This window comes from Rhizopus delemar, genomic scaffold, assembly GCF_000149305.1.
Source record: "Rhizopus delemar RA 99-880 supercont3.10 genomic scaffold, whole genome shotgun sequence".
Taxonomy (NCBI): Eukaryota; Fungi; Mucoromycota; class Mucoromycetes; order Mucorales; family Rhizopodaceae; genus Rhizopus; species Rhizopus delemar.
Window position 1 is genome coordinate 1,098,083 of NW_027137836.1, and position 17,461 is coordinate 1,115,543.

Here is a 17,461-nt window from a genome sequence, read left to right on the forward strand (position 1 = left end):
CCTTTCTAATTCAAAGTTAACACACAAATACCCTGGAAAATTTTAATGACTTACAAATGATATTTTGCTCAAGTGAAGATTGATTGGAGGCAGGGCCCTCTTTTTTTTAGAGTCACCGTAGTCATTGAGTAAAGCGCCAAGGGCTTGAGAAGTCCATGCCTCAGGGGAATCAGATTCATTCTCGTACGCCAATCTATGAATTTTGTAATAAGCAAAGGTTGTTTGTCTTGGTGGAATCGTCGTCTTGCGTTCAACATCTTGCGTATCTGATAGGTTGATGCTCAAAGAAGAAATAGCCCATACAGGACTGGAAGCTGTCAATTGACCGAGTTCAAACTGTGCAGTGGTTTGAAGATTTTCAATCTCGATACCTAATATAAATTCATTGATAGCTGTTGTGCTTTGTCTTGTGAAGGCATTAATCTTTAACGAAGGAAGGACTTGGACTTGGATTGAATAACGTAAGGTTCGGTGTGCAATCATGGCATTATCTTCATCCGATTGATAAGAGAAGAGCAACTTGAATGTATGCTTACCGATACGATCACCTCGTATCCAAAGAGGAACTAAAGTAGTTTCTCCTGGTTTGACTGTCCCACGACCATCGTTTTCGGGAAGTGGAATAGAAATCACACTTGGATCAAACAAGTGGTTATCTATCTGCATCTTATCTAACGTAGAAGGATGTGCAGCATAGATATCCTTATCCATATCTTCAGGATTGCCGACGCAGATAAAACTAGGATGGCTTGCTTTCAAGCGAAGGGCAGTCAAGCCTTTATTGCCCTTGTTATTGATCTCAAGCACAGTTTGAACAACTTCACCAGATAAAACAGTTTCAGGCACATGGTGAAATGCAATATCCAAGAGAGGCATAGGAGATGTCACCAAAATGTCCAAAGAACGATCGCATGCATAAACCACTGACATTCTCTCTTCTTTTGTTCTATTTAACCGTTTGCCTCGCTTAACAAAAGGTTTGAATGTATGCACTAGTTCATTCAATGTATAATGAAGACCAGTAACCAATAGACTACCTTTATGACAAGGAACAATAGCTAAGCTAATCTATGGATATGGATATTTTAATCAGTCACCGCAAAAGATTTTCTTCTCATATTACTAATCTCTTACTGTCTTTTTTTCTAATGGATCCAAAGTTACTCCACTTAATTTTTGCAGTTTATAGTGTTCAAATTCAAGCAAATCAGTTCCTCCAATTTGTTTTCCTTCTGGCATTTCCTCATCCGTATCAGCAACATAATCTTGAGGCTTGGAGGACTCCTTGTATTGACATCCCAGCATAAGATTGCTTAAAGAGATAGCTATCTGAAGGGGATTGTATAATTCGATATGTATTATGGCAGACTCTATGTTACAAGTTTGGTTTCTCTTTTCTTATCTAGTTACACAATTATATTTTTACCTTCAACCGCACAAACTATTCTATCATCATCTTGCTGTTGAACAGCCATTGCTCTTTTAGAGCTAGAGATATAACCGTTCGCGATACTTTCTTCTAGCAGTTCAATTTCCATAGCTGCCCACTCTTCTCTATGTGTCGTGTTCGATTGAGCATTGGACAAAGTGACTTGAATTTGACGATCATCAATCACTGGCAGAGCGAGATTCGGAAAGGATTGCTTCAGTGGGTCAAATCCAGCTTGAGATGCATATTGCTAACAAAACACGATGAGAATTAATAATTTTGTTCCTACTTTTTCATAACATACTTTGTATATAAACAAAAATTCTCTGATATGTGCGATTTGTTGTTGAGCTGTTTGTTTAGAGTCTGTCAAAACATTTGAAAAATAAGTAACCGAATCTTCTAGTCTTCCTAAATGAAAAGCTTGACGACCCAAGGCAAATTGAACATGATTTTTAGCTATTGTCCAAGATTTAGTGTCAAGTACAGAAGCAGCCATTTCATAGCATCTAAAAGCATGTAATCTCTATTTAAAAATAAAAATCAATACAACATTTCTTTTTGGCATACAAGCGAGAGGCTTTCTTGACTTTACCTGTGATGCCTTACTGTAGCGCTGGCCAGCCATAGCTAAATGGAAACCATATTTTCTCACCATTGGTTTATTTGCTCTTAAAAAGCAGAGTGCAGCCTGCTCTAGGAACAACCCTGATCTTAAATCCGAATCTTCACCTGTCATTCTTACTAAAGCCGTTGGAATATCTTTCCACATCTGATGGACCTTAAGCAATTCATAATAAATGACAGTGGTCCTGGTTGCATGAAAGATGGATCGACAGCGGCTCAAATATTGTTGCACTGCGAGCTCAAAGTGACGGTCGACATCCGTTTTACTCGTCAACGGCTGATTCATCATCAGCAAACAGATACCCATCATTTCCTGTGTGCCTGCATGATGTTTATAAGCTTTCTCAGTGGCATAGTCACGTCGAACAGTATCGTAGATTGTATAGGCAAATTTATAGTCTCGCAACATGAAGGCATAATCGGCCAGTTTCCGCATCTGCGCCTCGGGTGCTGCAAACGGATAAACGGTGATAGAATTCAAACCATAGGGTATATTAGGCCCTTGAGCTGGTATTGTTTGAACAGATTGAGGCGAGGATCGGCCCGAAGTCCCAAACAGTCGACGGCTTGCACCAAATAATCTACCCGTCAATCCACGACGAGCAGAGGCTACTTGCTCATTCCACTGCTGAATGTTTCGTTCCATAAAGGGCACTAGACTCTGCACGGCAAACTCTCGGACCATAGTTTTAAGTTGTTCAACATTATCTGCGGTCATACAACGACCGTATTGGATGGAATCCTGCTGCAGTTCACTAACAGATTTCTCTGCTGAGCTTGTATTATAAGGACTTTCAGAAGAATCGATAGGTGATGATTGTATTGAAGCTCCATGAACGATAGGCGTTTGAAGGCTGCTCAAGTTAGAAGATACAGAGCTTGATCTTGTATGCCCTCCGACTAAAGGAGAAAGTGGTGCATTCAAGGAAGAAGTGCTTGAATCTGCTGTAGATGCGACAAAAGTCTGTAGTTCTGATTCAATGCGGTAGGATTCAGTCAGGCTATTTTCCCAAACTTGGCGTATACTTTCCTCTGCCTTTTCCTCAAGATTGTCCACATCTACAGTATTTCTTGGCTTTGAATTAATTGTTAACAAATAGCAGTGTAGTCCAACTGTACGTTTCAACTTTTCAAACATAGCTGTAGAACTATACAAGTTTTTGATCAATAATCCACGTTTTAAAGCAAATATTCAATACTTTACTGTTCAAGTGTGGTCAGGTTTGGGTCATGCAGTACAACATAGTATCTTAAAATATTCGTATCAATGTAAGGCTTGTCCAAAGTGAATGAAGGGATATTTGGGTTGTAGAGTTGCATGATGGTACTGATTGGGTCTGTGTTTAACGATGAAATTACAATCATAGTTGCTACTGGGTGATCAAACGTCTCATATTCTGTTATTCCACGAAGAGAAAGCATTGCATTTTTAAAGTGTGTATACCAAGGCGTCAATTGATCCAAAGGTACTATAAAACGATGTCAATTTCATGTTTTCTTTTTAACCTTTTTTTTTTTTACCACTTAAATACTCTTCAGTAACATCACTTTTACTTTTAATGTACGTTTCTATATGCTTCTCTCCTCTTGATTTTACTCGCTCTTGGACAAGCCTCATTACTGCTTGATGATTAGGTTCTTCTAGTTTATGTATTGATTTAAAACGTACATTAAAGTTGTCAATGGTTGTTGGCACACCTTGCCAATCGCGTGCGGTAACTAATCAACGTTAGTGAAGTACTTTCGAGAGATATTATGTTGTGTGTACCTTTATCAATCATGTCACCAAAAGGCTGAATAAGGTCAGTGAAAGAAGGGATATGGTTTAAACGACAAAGTTCTTCAGCATCTTCACTAGCAGCCACTGCTACTAACGGTGCAACAGTTCTAGCAAGCATGTCTCGAGTGGACAATTCAGCCTGAATACTAGCTGACATTATAAAAATATATAAAAAAAGGCAGATAAAAAAGATGTGGACCAAAATCGAAAAAAGCCTTGGATTATTTATTTCGTGAGTCCACGTGAGACAAAATTGTTGTGTGTATAAATGTATAAAATGTACTCTGACAATAATAATATAATGAATGCCGTTAAAAAAGAATGTGTGGAAAGGTATAAGCAAAAGTTACTGTGTGCATAAGCATAAAAAAAAAGAAATTTATAATTCCATATGAACGCCTAATTCCATAAGTATCGCTCTATTGTCTGATGTTTCAGCGTTTGGTTCTGTTCCTTGTTCAATACTGATACTGCTGCTATTTCGGTTATTATTGTTACGTGAAGGCAAGTTGATCTCGTTGTTGGTTCCATTGGTGTTATCACTGACTGCTACAGAGGATGGTTCTGCGACGACAGTATGTCTTTCCACACACCACCATCGATGTCCATCGGCCCAGGCTTTACTCTGGCATGACTTGGAACAATATTTTGCTTTTCTACAACGTCTGCATTTTGCAAACTCACGAGGCTGTGTCTCCCATCGTTGACAAGACATGTTGGCGCAGCGTCGAAGACCTCCTCGTGTTTCATCTTTGCGGCAAGCGTTTCGCATAATGACACCGGCCCAGTACTGGACTGGACTTGGTTGATGACGGTGACAATACTTTTCAACCACGCTAAAGACATTTTTATCGTATGCTGTATGGAATAAATCTCGTATATGAGGATATTTCGATAGATAGGCGAGTAATTGTAAACTGTACAAAACATTTTCTTCACGATGAAGTGTGTGATCTTCAATGCACTTTTTATCGCCTTTGTGAATACGTCTGTGGCATCTTTGTGCACGATCGATTTTTACATACGGAAATGTAGAGCGGCGGGGTGGTTGACGATGGGTTATTGAAGACGAAGGTTCTAGTATATAAAAGATCAGTTCACAACTATGTAAATGCAATCTTCGGGAATATCAAACCTGCTACTATTTGTGGATTATCTAATACCAAAAAGCCGTTTAGCCAAATTAAAATGCATAAAAATGAATCATTGCTTTTTCATTGAATTACCTTCTTTTCGATCTGAAGACTTGTTTATATTACTGTCCAAAATGGTCAATATAAAAGGAACAACACCAACATCAACTACTTTAGTTCTAATCTGCTCTGTTCCTCTAACACCAACATTTACGACGCTTTGGAAAGCCAAAGACCATTTCCAGAATGTTAGGCGATCCATTTTATTTGATGTGGTATATAAAATTCGGACAAGTCTCTCCAGACCACCATCCAAACATAATATTTCTCTTATTCGAGGTGAAGTAGAGGTCAAGTAAGCAAGATGAGTTAAGGAGTTGACTAATGGCAAAGTTGCTGTACAATCTAAAGCCCTTCTGTCGTAAAGAGCAGAAGTAATACAGACAGCTGCTCTATTTTGAGAAGGAAAGCTAAAGTTGGGTTCTTTCATTTAGAGCAAATATAATTTAAAAAAAGAAAAAAAGAAAAAGAAAAAGATTGTTTTCTTATTTGATCATCACCTCCCCTTTTGTACATAAACTCACCAATAAAAATGAATTCATCAGCTCAGACGTACTCCGCCGTGTCACGGTTTAACCAATTCGATTCAAAAATTCTAAAAATTTTCAAATGTTACAATTTAGGAAACATTGGTCAAGATCAAAGACCAAGTAAAAAGCAAGATTAAATTCAAACGAAATAAAAGGCAAAAAAGAAAAAAAAAAAAAAAACAAGCAGACAGAGAAACGAAAAGTAATACGTATTCAATCTCCACGTAGTCTGCAAGGGGAAGATAGAGTTGCTTTTTGGTATGTTCTAGTAGCAAATCTATTTTTTTATTTGTACTTTGAGACACATGGTTTGAACAAACTTACTCATTTGCATTTCTAAACAAGTATGCACAATTTCAAGATATTTATGTAAGAATTATGTACGGAGACGTAGAGTTAGGAAATGGTTCATACCAAAAGGAGAGGATGAAAGGAGGCTCGAGTATTAAATCAACATCGTACCTTAATTTTTTTTTTTTTTCAATTTCTGTGGAACTTGTTATGGTCTTTCTATAAGAATTGAATCATTGTACCTTGCTTCCTGTTTTACTTTCTCCTTTTAAATAAATACGGCATAAATGAAAACATATTTAATTATAATACAATGGCATTCATACGGAGGTATCTATGCATTTGAGTTTTTACATGGTTATTTTTTGTGTTACTATGAAAAAAGAACAACCCATTCATTATAATTGAGCAACTGTAGAACTCATTAAATACTGCTCTTTATAATGACAAAAAGCAAAACATTCTTACATAAATTTGAGATTTGTATCCTTGTATTATTAATTGTATAAATATTTTGATTAAAATTACGATCAAGCCTCCAGTACATAACAATGAATAATTGTTTTTTTTTTAAAAAAAAAAAATATTTGCAATATTCCTGTTCTTTTGATCTTTAAAGCTAAATAAAAAAGTTTGTAGACATCTTTCAATTTTAAGCTTGAGTATTGCAAGACAACAGTGAGGACCTTTTTATTATTTCAAACTGCTTTGATTAGGACAATAAATATTCACAGGCATCTGTACTGAAAAAGTAGAAGAATAGGGCGGAGGGGAAGCGTCTGCTCTAGATAAGTGGTGTAAAAGATTGTATCTGTCATCAAATACGATTGTGATGGCCTGTTTAGATTCAAGTTACAAAATATACATTATGGTTGCATGCTATTTTCTTTACATAAATTGGAGTAGGTTTAGTGGATATATTTTGCTCAGAAGTCAGGTAATTCAATTTGAAACTTATTCCACGAACATTTTCAGTCGCATTCATACAAGAGCATAATCTAGTCATTTCTTTTTCAAACTATAACGGATAAAATGAGTGCAATTGAGGCATTACAACACGGTACATACTTACCTTGATTTGCTTTTGACGCCTCCAAGCTATCAGCATCATGCTAGCACATAAAAATAAGATTGGTAATATTATTATCATCTCAGTGTGCTGCAAGTAGTGCATGGTTCCCATCAAGCCAATCAATACAACAAAGGTAAAACAGGCAACATATGGGTTGATTACCACTGGGACGAATGGTGGATACTGATTTGCCACGTTATTAAACGTATTAATGATCGTACTAAACTCGCTAGTGCTTATCTATGGAATTCCTATTGAATATTAAATTTTAGGGCAACTTCTCTTACAAATCCTTTCAAATCAGGTGAATATTCATCAGCAAAACGCCCATTTTCATACATACAATGCAGAGTTTTCATTTTTAATAAACAAGAAGAAAAAGAGATTTCTTACAGGGTGATGATCATTTTTCTTTTTTGTCATGGTAGAATTTAAAGGGGGTTGAGGATCATGATACGACGCTGATTACAATGCAAATCATTTTTAAACTCAGTACCTTTTATTGACTCCATTGTTAGAAAAATCGTTTGGGGGAAGCAGTAACTGTACCGATTATTTGAACAAAAAGGAACGGGTACACAAGTAAATTCAATTTCACGATGGTATCTATACTCTACTGCGTAAATAAAAAGTATTAACCATCTTCTATGGCTAGATTCTTTAGAGTCTTGTGTATTTCATAAAAATAGCCCTTTTTCTGTCTTTTTCTCTCCTAATTTACCAGCAAACTCGCTGAGGCCGTTTATATTAAAACTTTGACAAGGAAAAAGAATTTCAATTAACACAGCATAACTTATGTATATTTATTTTCTCTTCATTTTCTTTTTTCCCTCTTCTTCATATTCTACCCTTCCCCTCATCCCCCCCCTTTTTTTTTCCTAGTTACACATCCATGGCGGTTAGCGTTATACCAGGAGAGATATCAACCTTTACGGTGGCAATAGCGATTTTTAGTGGCTGCATTTTGTTTTTTGGTTATGTCTCCATGTTTTTAAAGGAAAGATTATTTCTTTCCGAGGCATGTAAGAACATCACAGACATCCTGTTCATACAGCTTTTTTTGTGTACTTATTTTTTTAAAAAAGTTGTTGCTGTCCTTTTTGGAGTTCTCGCAGGTCCACTGGTAGCAAATGGTTTAGATCCCCATACATGGAGAGACTATCATGAAATCACCAAACAGTTGACACGTTGTATTATCGCTGTGCAAGTGATGGCTGTTGGTATTGAGTTACCGCAGTAAAATGTTTTAAAGAATAAGTGAATATAAAAACTGACTTTTTACTTTTTAGCCATTATTTGAAAAAAGAGTGGCGGACGACCTTGATGTTTTTAATACCCGTGATGATGTATATGTGGCTCGTAAGTGGTACAATCATTTGGGGCCTTATTCGACCTCTTAGTTATGTAGGTGTCTATTTTCCTTTTTATTTCCTTTAAACAAGATAAACTCATTTTTTTCTCTCAATGAATACAGCTTGAAGCTCTCGTCATCTCTGCTTGTGTGTGTCCAACGGATCCGGTAAAAACTAATAAAAAATGAAGGTATAGAAAAAAAAAAGCTTATTGATAAATAGATTTTAGCAAATTCTATAGTGAAAGGAAAATTTGCAGCAAAACATGTTCCACCTCATATTCGGAATGCATTAGCCGCAGAAAGGTAAGAAGAAGAAGAAAAAAGAAAAGGGAATTACTGTTTTATTTTTCTATATACTGATTCATGTATACTTATATGACATAGTGGAGCAAATGATGGGATGGGATTTCCATTTTTATTCTTGGCCATTTTTTTGATCGCAGAAGATACTGTGGGCAAGGCGGTGGGTAAGTGGTTTTATATTACTTGTTTATTTCAAATTGTTCTTTCTTGTGTGATTGGTGCTGTGGTTGGTTATGTAGCAAGAGTAGCGTTGCAGTGGTCCGAGAAACGGTAAAATATATTTTGTTTTTGTATCCTCTTTTTTAATTTTCGTTCTAGCTGTCTTATTGATAAACCGTCATTTTTATCATTTGCAATCGCATTGGCCGTAAGTAGAGACCCATCTGGCTCTCCATTTGACTAACATTCATGTTCTTTTCTTAGTTATTTTTAATGAGCATGACTGGATTCTCTGGTAGTGATGATTTACTAGCATGTTTTGTCGCAGGCAATGCGTTTTCGTGGGATGAATGGTTTAGAAGAGAAACTGAGGAAGCACACTTTCAAGAGGTGATTGATACAATGCTAAATCTCTCCATTTTTGTTTATATTGGTTCGATTATAGTAAGCAAAGCAAAATATCAGGTTGAAAGCAGCTTTTAATTTCTTGTTATGTAGCCTTGGTGGGAGTTTAATAATCATGAGCTTGGATTGGAGCCTTGGCGTCTCATACTGGTTGCTTTTCTCATCTTATTTTTCCGTCGTCTACCAGTAGTCGTCTTACTGAAACCAGCCATGCCAGCCATCAAGACTTACCGTGAAGCTGTCTTTAGTGGATGGTTTGGCCCTATTGGTGTTGGAGCCGTTTTTTTGTCAACGATTGCTAAAGAAGAATTAGAAAGCATTTATGAGGATAGGGAAAAACCAGTTTCGACAAGAATCATTGGACCTGTTGTCTTGTTTATTGTTTTCACTTCTGTGGTTATACACGGTACGACTGTTCCCTTATTTAAATTTGGAAAAAGAATTCATACAAGAACGGTGTCCATCACCAAAAGCTCTTTAGACACAACGCTAAGTGGTGGAAGTAATGAAGAGGAAGATTACGATAAGGATTTGAGGCTACCAAACCCTTTTGATGAAAACAAAAAAATGCAAAGCAGCGAAAAGATGATAGAATTAGTACGTAGTGCGCTATTCAATCAAGCAGAGAGTAACCAGACGGTGTTGAACCTACACCAATCAGATTCTGAATGTCCAGAAGAAGACTTTTTACCAGACAATTTGTCAAATGCAAGCACAAGTAATATGTTACCATCAAATCATCCTTCTTTTAAAAATACAGCCAGCAGCAGCAAAATATCTACAACGTCCAGCAGACGCTCAGATTCCATAAAACTTAAAAAGAAAACAACAAGCCGTTCAAATAAGACAAACAAAAAAGAGGACGAACCAAGCTTGAAAACATGGTTTTTTGTTAGTAGCTCATCATCAAAAGTGCAAGCAGCTAGAAGGAGGAAAGAAAAGGAAAGAAGAAAAAGAAGAAAAGAAGCCGAGAAGAAGTTGAAGGAGCAGAAAAAAGCTGAAAAGGAGTTGAAAAAGAAGCAAAAGATGGATACTTTAAATTTTAGTGTAGATATTGTATAGGGAAATAAATAAGGACTCTCGTGTCACCTTATATGTTAAAGTGATTTCTGTTACACCCATTTGGCCTTCTTTTTTTGTTTTGTGCAAATTCAACTTACTTTTTTCTATAAATGACTAACGACTTGTATCCATGAAACATCAAATATTAAATACTCGACAATAAGATGCAATATCATTCATTGTACAAGTAAAGAGATGAGCAGTAATGGAATCTTTTTATAATAAACCCATCTTGAAAAGGCATGTACAGAAAATCGCTGAAAAAATAAAAAAAAGGGATCAGTGTAACAGCAGACTTTTCTTCTGGGCTTCCAGGGATGCACGGATGATATGATGGGCGGCATGTTTTGCGAGATAGTAAACTGTGATGATTAATTCTCCTATTAAAACTGTACGTGGGCGTATTATTTTTTTTTAAAAAAAAAAATAATAAAACAAACTGATGCTGGCAAGGAGCACTCTGGTTCTATTCCTCCAATTTAGATATCAAATGAAAAGTGCTGTGGAGAATAAAGTAGAGATTTAGAGCGATGGAGATAGTTTGAAATGTCTTGAAAGATTGACCATTTGATTTATATAGTGTTCATAGGATAGAAAGATAACATTGTCCATCTATAAAACTTTAGCTTTTGAAATACCTTACCGAGTCATGTGGAACACAAAAAGCTCGGGCTAGATAAATGACAAAAGATAATGATTGAAAGTGGAGGCGATAGGATTTGATTCTACAGTCAAAGTTGACGTTATTTTATGAGAATTAGATAGGAAAGTTCAGCCTATGGTTTGTAGAGATGGAATTCATCTTGTATAGACTATGAATCGTTCAAGTTGATATTATACGCTATTGTGTTCAATGTGCTTAGGTAATCATTCGGTTCATGTTTATTATGAATGATATCAAACTATACTAGTTGATTACATCAAAGGCTATTTTCATATCGTCTTGAACTCTTTTAAATTGAATATAGAAGGTATAAATAAGACATTGTCTCTATACATCAGAAGGACATCATAGGTCAGTAAAAAAAAAAAGTGATGAACAGAGTGGTACAAAAAACGGTCTTTGCAATGGATGATGTGGAAAGTAAAATAAATAAATGACGCGATTTGAAAGGTTTATTGTTGCATTTTGAAAATTACGACATTTTGTATCACCTTTTATTTTATTTTTACATTTGTACCTATCCAAGTTCCGTCTTTTTATCCACTCCTTCTTCTTTTACATGGCATGGTGAATAAAGAAAACCAAAAGATAAACGATCAGATTGACTGGTCAAATCAATTCGTTATTCCAACTTCTCACCAAGGAACCATTCAACCGGACTTTTATGCGGATAATTATTCTCAACCTATCATTCCAAATGATACACAACAACAAAAGCAACTGTCTTTTTTATACAAAAGCCCCATTTTAGGTATAAAGAAAAAAGAGAGGGGGAAATGAATTCGATTTTAACCACACCATGTCAAGTAGAACACGGTTATGAGCCCCAGGTAGATAACCAAAGGACGAACTCCTTTTCACAAGTTGATACTCAAACCCAATTTTATTTCAATGAACAAGATCTATCCTCATCTTCAAAATATAGAACAGTCTTCTTAACCGAGGATCCTATTCAGTTGAATGATGAACATAAGAAGCAGACAAAGGAAACCACAAATCCACATCTGGATTATTCTTTTTTACTGCAGCATAACGAACAAATGGAAGGAATGAGAAGAAAGGAAAGCGATGAAGAAGAAGAGGAACCTGTGATTGGCGATGGTGCAAGAAGTTATAGTAGCATCGGGAGTACCAGCAGTAAACGATCACAAAAGCTATCCAAGGACGATAAAAGGAAACGAAACACGGCTGCCTCTGCTCGTTTCCGGATCAAGAAGAAGATGAGAGAAAAGGCACTGCAGACGACAGCTTCTGAAATGACAGAGAAAGCGACACGAATGGAACAAAGAGTGCATGAGTTGGAAACTGAAATCAAATGGCTAAAGGCATTGATAGTGGAAAAGGACGATGGAAGATTGGAGCAATTGATCAATAAGAAGCCGCCTGTGTCCTTGGCGTTTCCTACACCTTCCACTTCTACTGTCAGCATTCGGAAAGAAGATAGAATAATCGAAGAAGAAGAAGAGGATGATGATGACTTGTATGATTAGTTTATTTATATGCCCTTCCCCCTCCCTCTCCCTTCTCCTTAATATCTCTATGCAATATGATTATGCCTCTTTTTAGAATGAATTCATGAACGTAATTGAATGTAAAAACAAGATACAGCATCCTTTACAAAAAAAAATGTACATCATGAAATTATAACCTATGTTTCATTATAACCTCTTTAACATGAATATCAAATAAAAATATTGGACCTACACTTTTCATAAAATGATCCATAGAAGAGGGGCTTTTAAAAGCAAATCACCACTTGATGTCTATCGCGCTTTTGTGATATTCGCTCTTCCAATTGGTTTCACATGGGACCAAATCACTTTCTTTTTCTAAACGTTTCTGTAAGGACGATCACCTTCTATTTGGTATCCAAGCTATTCGTGACAATCGTCTGTATAAACACTCCATTAAGTTTGACGGTAAACATTTGGTTTAAAAACCTTTCATGTTGTCTTTCACATGGAATGCGAAAGCTGATTTCGTATGACCTTTGCAGACCAGATGTTTGCTAAAAAACAGATCCAGCAGCAAAGGGGTCCATGTTGTCTGTAGACGCTGCGATTCTTACTTTGTCATGGGCACAGTTGACACCCTCCCCCTCTTGATTAGTGGATGCCTATCGTCCAGTCACTCAGGAGCGTCTTCTTGATCCCTTCTGGTTGTTTCTATTGACGTTGAATTAAAAACGACAACACGCAGTTCGGATCAGTCGGTTGATCATCAAAGAGGACTTCTTTCACCCCCGGACCTACTCAAGACTACATCCGTGCAAGTGCTCCATCATTCTCTTTCATTGGTCACAGCAGACAAAGGCTGGCTTCATGGCCTTCTCGCCATTCTGCCCCTGTTATTTTGCGGGCACCATCAGCAGAGAGATTCAGCCCTACAGCCTTCGAACAGCATCGACAGTCCCTCCAGTTTCGATCTTGTTCACTGCCAGTGTCAGATCATACCACCATGCGTTTACACCCTTTAGACTCATTTATTGCTCCTGATCGTCCTAAACAGAAAGCACATGAGTAAAGATTTGAAATAGACCTGGTGTGATAACTGCAGTCAACATCAACCCTCTTTTTAGATGCGGTGGATTCCTTGATCATCGAATCCAGAACCCGTCTTGAGGCCTGCAGTGCAGTCAGCCCGTTGGGGGTGGCTAAAATTTAAACAGTCACAACCATCAACCTTTGGAAAGTGATGGAGAAAGAGAAAAAAAAAAAAACTCTTTATTTTAACGGTCAACGTAAAAAACGATGGATTCTAGTCACAGCAACGAAGCAACCAGATTATGGAGAGTTTTTCGTACCGCACATCAAATGGTTCATGACAGAGTAAAACAACAATTCAAATGGTTTTCTTGAACAGTATTAAAGCGGTCTTGTAGGGATACTTGGTCTCTCAATCAGAGCTTGATATGGACTTGGAATCTTTTAAACGTACATTTGCTCCTTCTGGTGATGTTGAGTAAGTTTGAATACATCATTTGTATTAGCAACAACAAAAAAGGACTCACCAGCATAATTCGAAATAGCCGAGATCAATTAACATTTGTTGTACAAAAGAAGGACGACCCTACTGACCAGTTGCTCGTCTTTTTCCCTAAAGATCCTTCGGTGGGTGTTAAACCCCTCAGAGTGTAACGACAGCCAAGATACAATTGCATACACTAGTTTTTTTTTATATATAATTCATTTTATAGTTATGTTGAACGTATGGCCCAGCAACAAATTCCCAAGGGTATTTGTATTTATCAAAAGAGCATGACTTCTTCAGCAAACAAGGTAAATCATAGTCGATGTGATATCAAAGACAGATTGACTGATTGCAGTACAGGTCATTCAACAATTGCCTTCGAAGCATACATTAGAATCCTTTCAAGAAAATGAATTATTAGTCAACATCACGCATCACGTATTGGTACCCAAACATGAAGTGTTGACAGCCGAAGAAAAATCTACTTTGTTACAAAGATAGTGAGTGAAATAGACTGTAGAAAAAAAAAAAAAAAAAAGAGAGATGATTAATAGCGATTGTTAGCCGCTTGAAAGAAACCCAATTGCCACGTATTCAACACACGGATCCGGTTGCTAGATATTATGGTTTAAAGCGTGGACAGGTAATCATCACTGAATTTTCTTTAGGTTGATTATTCACTCTTGAACGTAAATGAATAGGTTGTCAAGATTCTAAGAGAAAGTGAAACTGCCGGTCGATATGTCAGTTATAGATTATGCATTTAAATAATAAACACATACATACACATCCCATCCTTTCTTTTTTTTTGTTTCTAAAAGATGTTCAAAAGTACTTTATGCCATTTAAAAGTAGACCAAGCGTGTGAGACGGCCAGAAGGCCATGCAGATCAAGACGGTGCATAAAATGGATTCGATACCTGTCGTATGGTTGCAGGAGAGGAGAGGGGGGGGGCATTGTACGGCCAACTAGGTCTCTATTGAATTTATCGATTGCAGTGAAGACGAGTCGATATGGACTCTAGTCAGAAAATAAGAAGCACCTAAAGTGACGAGCCAGGGAGAGCATTAGCTGGTTCTAAACCATACGATGATCTAAAGGTATTCCTAAAGAAATGAGATGGCTTTCGTGTCAAGACCAAACGCCTTCAATAAGGTCAAATAAGGCAGGATGCATTGCATCCTGTATGCTAAATGAGGGACGGCCTGAACATACAAAATGAGTTCAAAAAAAAAAGTACAATTTAAATTATAATCCATTCTAAAGTAGACCTCATTCTTTCCCTACCACACCCTCACCCTCTTTACTCAGACATGCTTGAATCCCAAACGGTTTTGGTAATCAAGCAGCCTAAAGTGAGATGATACGACTCTCTGCGCCATGGTACGAATAACAAAGAAAGAGAGAGAGCTAGATGAACGGTAGGCTATTATTTTGAACAAAGAGCATCCATGAGACCCAAGCATTTGAATGGAATAATCATACCATTTGACTTGCTTATAATATGCAAACACAAATAAACACATGCACTCAAATGGACAATTCTTTAACGTAAAGAACGTCTGGGATGGTTTTTGCTTGCAAGCATAGTGTCTTTCAGGAGTAGGTGCAGATCAGTGCTCTTGAAAGAACCCATGTTGGTCAAACGAGGCTTTAGAAACTGGCTTACTCTCTGCTCGATTCTGTTTTCTTTTTTTTTTTTTTTTTTTTTTTTTTTTTTTTTTTTTTTTTTTTTTTTTTTTTTTTTTTTTTTTTTTTTTTTTTGTGGGTATCATCACCTAAACAATGCGTGTCATCACCATCCGGAGATAGGATCAAAAAAAGGAGGATGGACATCATGATACTAACCTATTTTTCCTTTTGTTACCTTTTACTAGCCTTACTAAAAAGCGTGTGAGTTGAGAGAGAGAGAGAGAGGAGACGTTTTTAGAGTGATACAATAAAGACCACTGTGCTTTCCAGATTCAGTCATCATCAGACAAAGGATATTGTCTTTTTCATTTTAGATGGGACGACAAGGAAAATGGGTCCAAATGCAATGGCTATAGCAAGTGGGTAACAATGACAGATCCTTTTTTAACAAAAAGAACAAATACACCCAATGTGTGTGTGTTCTGCCAAGGCTATTTTGAATAAACAGTACGATATGCATTCTCAGGTATCTTCAAGTTCATTTATAAAGTGTAATTTACAACCAAGGGATAGAAAAAAGAGAAGTGAGTGATGGGATGCAACTCATACCAAGTTGTAAAGAAGTCCTTTTAGAAAGTGAATGCCATGTTCCTCTGGTAGTCATGACAGCACGTCGAATTTCAAATAGTGGATGACTTTGCATACACACGAAAGGCTAATGATCGATCCAGAACATGAGTGAATAAAGAGAATTAAGGGATGATTATGTTTTATTGACCATGTTTGATATAAAACGAACCAAGCTTAAGTTTCCAAAATCCTGCTGCTTGAAAGAAAGGAAGAGACGGACAAAGATGAATAGAATCCACAAGACGAGAATGAACCGAACCATTTTCTTCATCTTTCCTCGTTCTTTGTTCAATCCCTTTCGCCTGCCTACCTTTTCGCTTTGTTTCGTCTCTTTTTCCTCTTGTGATTCCCTGCGAAATGACATTTTTAATAAAGAAAGTCGTTCGTTTCGTTCACTGGCCGGTCTCTTTTCTGTTACAGAACGAGTGACTGAAAGAGGGAGATGTCGCCTTTGACGCGATGGTCTATTTCCCATGTCTAATTCACCATATTGCATATCTCTTTGGCGCAACCAGAAAAAAAAAAAAAAAAAAAAAAAAGTTTTTGTTTGTTTGTTTATTTACCCCAATTGATACTCAGATATCGTTCAATACCCATTTTTGATAAATGACAGAAAGTTTACAGACATCCTGCACACGTTATTGGGGAAAGTTCAATTTCTCTTTTTTTTTTTTTTTTTTTTTTTTCTCAATTGACATCAGGGATACTTTTTTACTTTACTGGTACATGCTTGATTCATTTTGGCTGAATGACTATCATGGCCCGTGATTTTTTATGGTTGATTTTTAATACAAAGTTCTAGATGAACCCTTTCTAATTTTAGAGAAAGTTTAGGAAAAGAAAATTGCGACACGTTGAACAACAAGCGAAAATGGTTAGTGTATTTCAAATCCAACGAAAGAGAAAAAGAACGCAAAAAGAAGAACACAGGATAAACATAGAATGTAAAGTAAGTTGGCCCTTGTAAGACAAGAAAGGAGAGTAGAAACAAGTGTAGAGTCATGATGGATTCCCCTTGAAACCATTGATTGGAAAAGTTGGCGTTCATACAGATTAAATAAAGATAAATAGAAAATCATTTTGAAAGCATGCAGTGATACGATATAGCATAACCTAATTAGGCGCAAATCATTCAATTGAACTAGACAGAATTAGTCAACATATCCCCTAATCTCAATAGGATCAATACCAATGGGAAGCAGAAGCTTTGAATTCTGTCATGATTTCGTTTTCTTCATGTCCACATAGTAAAGTTTTAAATCTTAATTCATTATTTAGATAAAGCATTTATTTTTTTGGATTCAAAAACTGCATTGGATAAAAATGAATGGATTCAAATAAAAAAGAGTGGTTGTGGAT

At 36.7% G+C, this 17,461-nt stretch overlaps 7 protein-coding genes across 7 annotated transcripts; 3 read left to right on the forward strand and 4 right to left on the reverse strand.

The window, feature by feature from the left end:
• Window positions 1–42: 42 nt before the first annotated feature.
• Window positions 43–3,478, reverse strand: RO3G_12377 (uncharacterized protein; the record flags this gene model as incomplete). The annotated part of the gene is made up of 6 exons (XM_067666961.1): window positions 43–1,068; window positions 1,135–1,370; window positions 1,427–1,679; window positions 1,734–1,955; window positions 2,025–3,204; window positions 3,261–3,478. 6 exons carry the CDS (start codon window positions 3,476–3,478, stop codon window positions 43–45), a joined length of 3,135 nt encoding a protein of 1,044 aa, XP_067523062.1.
• Window positions 3,479–4,215: 737 nt separating this feature from the next.
• RO3G_12378 (uncharacterized protein) lies at window positions 4,216–5,231 on the reverse strand (the record flags this gene model as incomplete). The annotated part of the gene is made up of 2 exons (XM_067666962.1): window positions 4,216–4,913; window positions 5,063–5,231. 2 exons carry the CDS (start codon window positions 5,229–5,231, stop codon window positions 4,216–4,218), a joined length of 867 nt encoding a protein of 288 aa, XP_067523063.1.
• Window positions 5,232–6,543: 1,312 nt separating this feature from the next.
• RO3G_12379 (uncharacterized protein) lies at window positions 6,544–7,329 on the reverse strand (the record flags this gene model as incomplete). The annotated part of the gene is made up of 4 exons (XM_067666963.1): window positions 6,544–6,687; window positions 6,743–6,868; window positions 6,923–6,962; window positions 7,316–7,329. The coding sequence occupies 4 exons, from the start codon at window positions 7,327–7,329 to the stop codon at window positions 6,544–6,546; spliced, it is 324 nt and encodes a 107-aa protein (XP_067523064.1).
• Window positions 7,330–7,907: 578 nt separating this feature from the next.
• Window positions 7,908–9,954, forward strand: RO3G_12380 (uncharacterized protein; the record flags this gene model as incomplete). The annotated part of the gene is made up of 10 exons (XM_067666964.1): window positions 7,908–7,944; window positions 8,008–8,158; window positions 8,212–8,281; window positions 8,397–8,441; window positions 8,497–8,579; window positions 8,661–8,849; window positions 8,898–8,946; window positions 9,003–9,182; window positions 9,237–9,740; window positions 9,904–9,954. The coding sequence occupies 10 exons, from the start codon at window positions 7,908–7,910 to the stop codon at window positions 9,952–9,954; spliced, it is 1,359 nt and encodes a 452-aa protein (XP_067523065.1).
• Window positions 9,955–11,645: 1,691 nt separating this feature from the next.
• RO3G_12381 (uncharacterized protein) lies at window positions 11,646–12,359 on the forward strand (the record flags this gene model as incomplete). The annotated part of the gene is made up of 1 exon (XM_067666965.1): window positions 11,646–12,359. The coding sequence occupies one exon, from the start codon at window positions 11,646–11,648 to the stop codon at window positions 12,357–12,359; it is 714 nt and encodes a 237-aa protein (XP_067523066.1).
• Window positions 12,360–13,682: 1,323 nt separating this feature from the next.
• Window positions 13,683–14,340, forward strand: RO3G_12382 (uncharacterized protein; the record flags this gene model as incomplete). The annotated part of the gene is made up of 5 exons (XM_067666966.1): window positions 13,683–13,697; window positions 13,751–13,830; window positions 13,898–14,002; window positions 14,066–14,147; window positions 14,200–14,340. 5 exons carry the CDS (start codon window positions 13,683–13,685, stop codon window positions 14,338–14,340), a joined length of 423 nt encoding a protein of 140 aa, XP_067523067.1.
• Window positions 14,341–16,028: 1,688 nt separating this feature from the next.
• Window positions 16,029–16,466, reverse strand: RO3G_12383 (uncharacterized protein; the record flags this gene model as incomplete). The annotated part of the gene is made up of 2 exons (XM_067666967.1): window positions 16,029–16,187; window positions 16,413–16,466. 2 exons carry the CDS (start codon window positions 16,464–16,466, stop codon window positions 16,029–16,031), a joined length of 213 nt encoding a protein of 70 aa, XP_067523068.1.
• Between the last annotated feature and the right edge of the window lie 995 nt (window positions 16,467–17,461).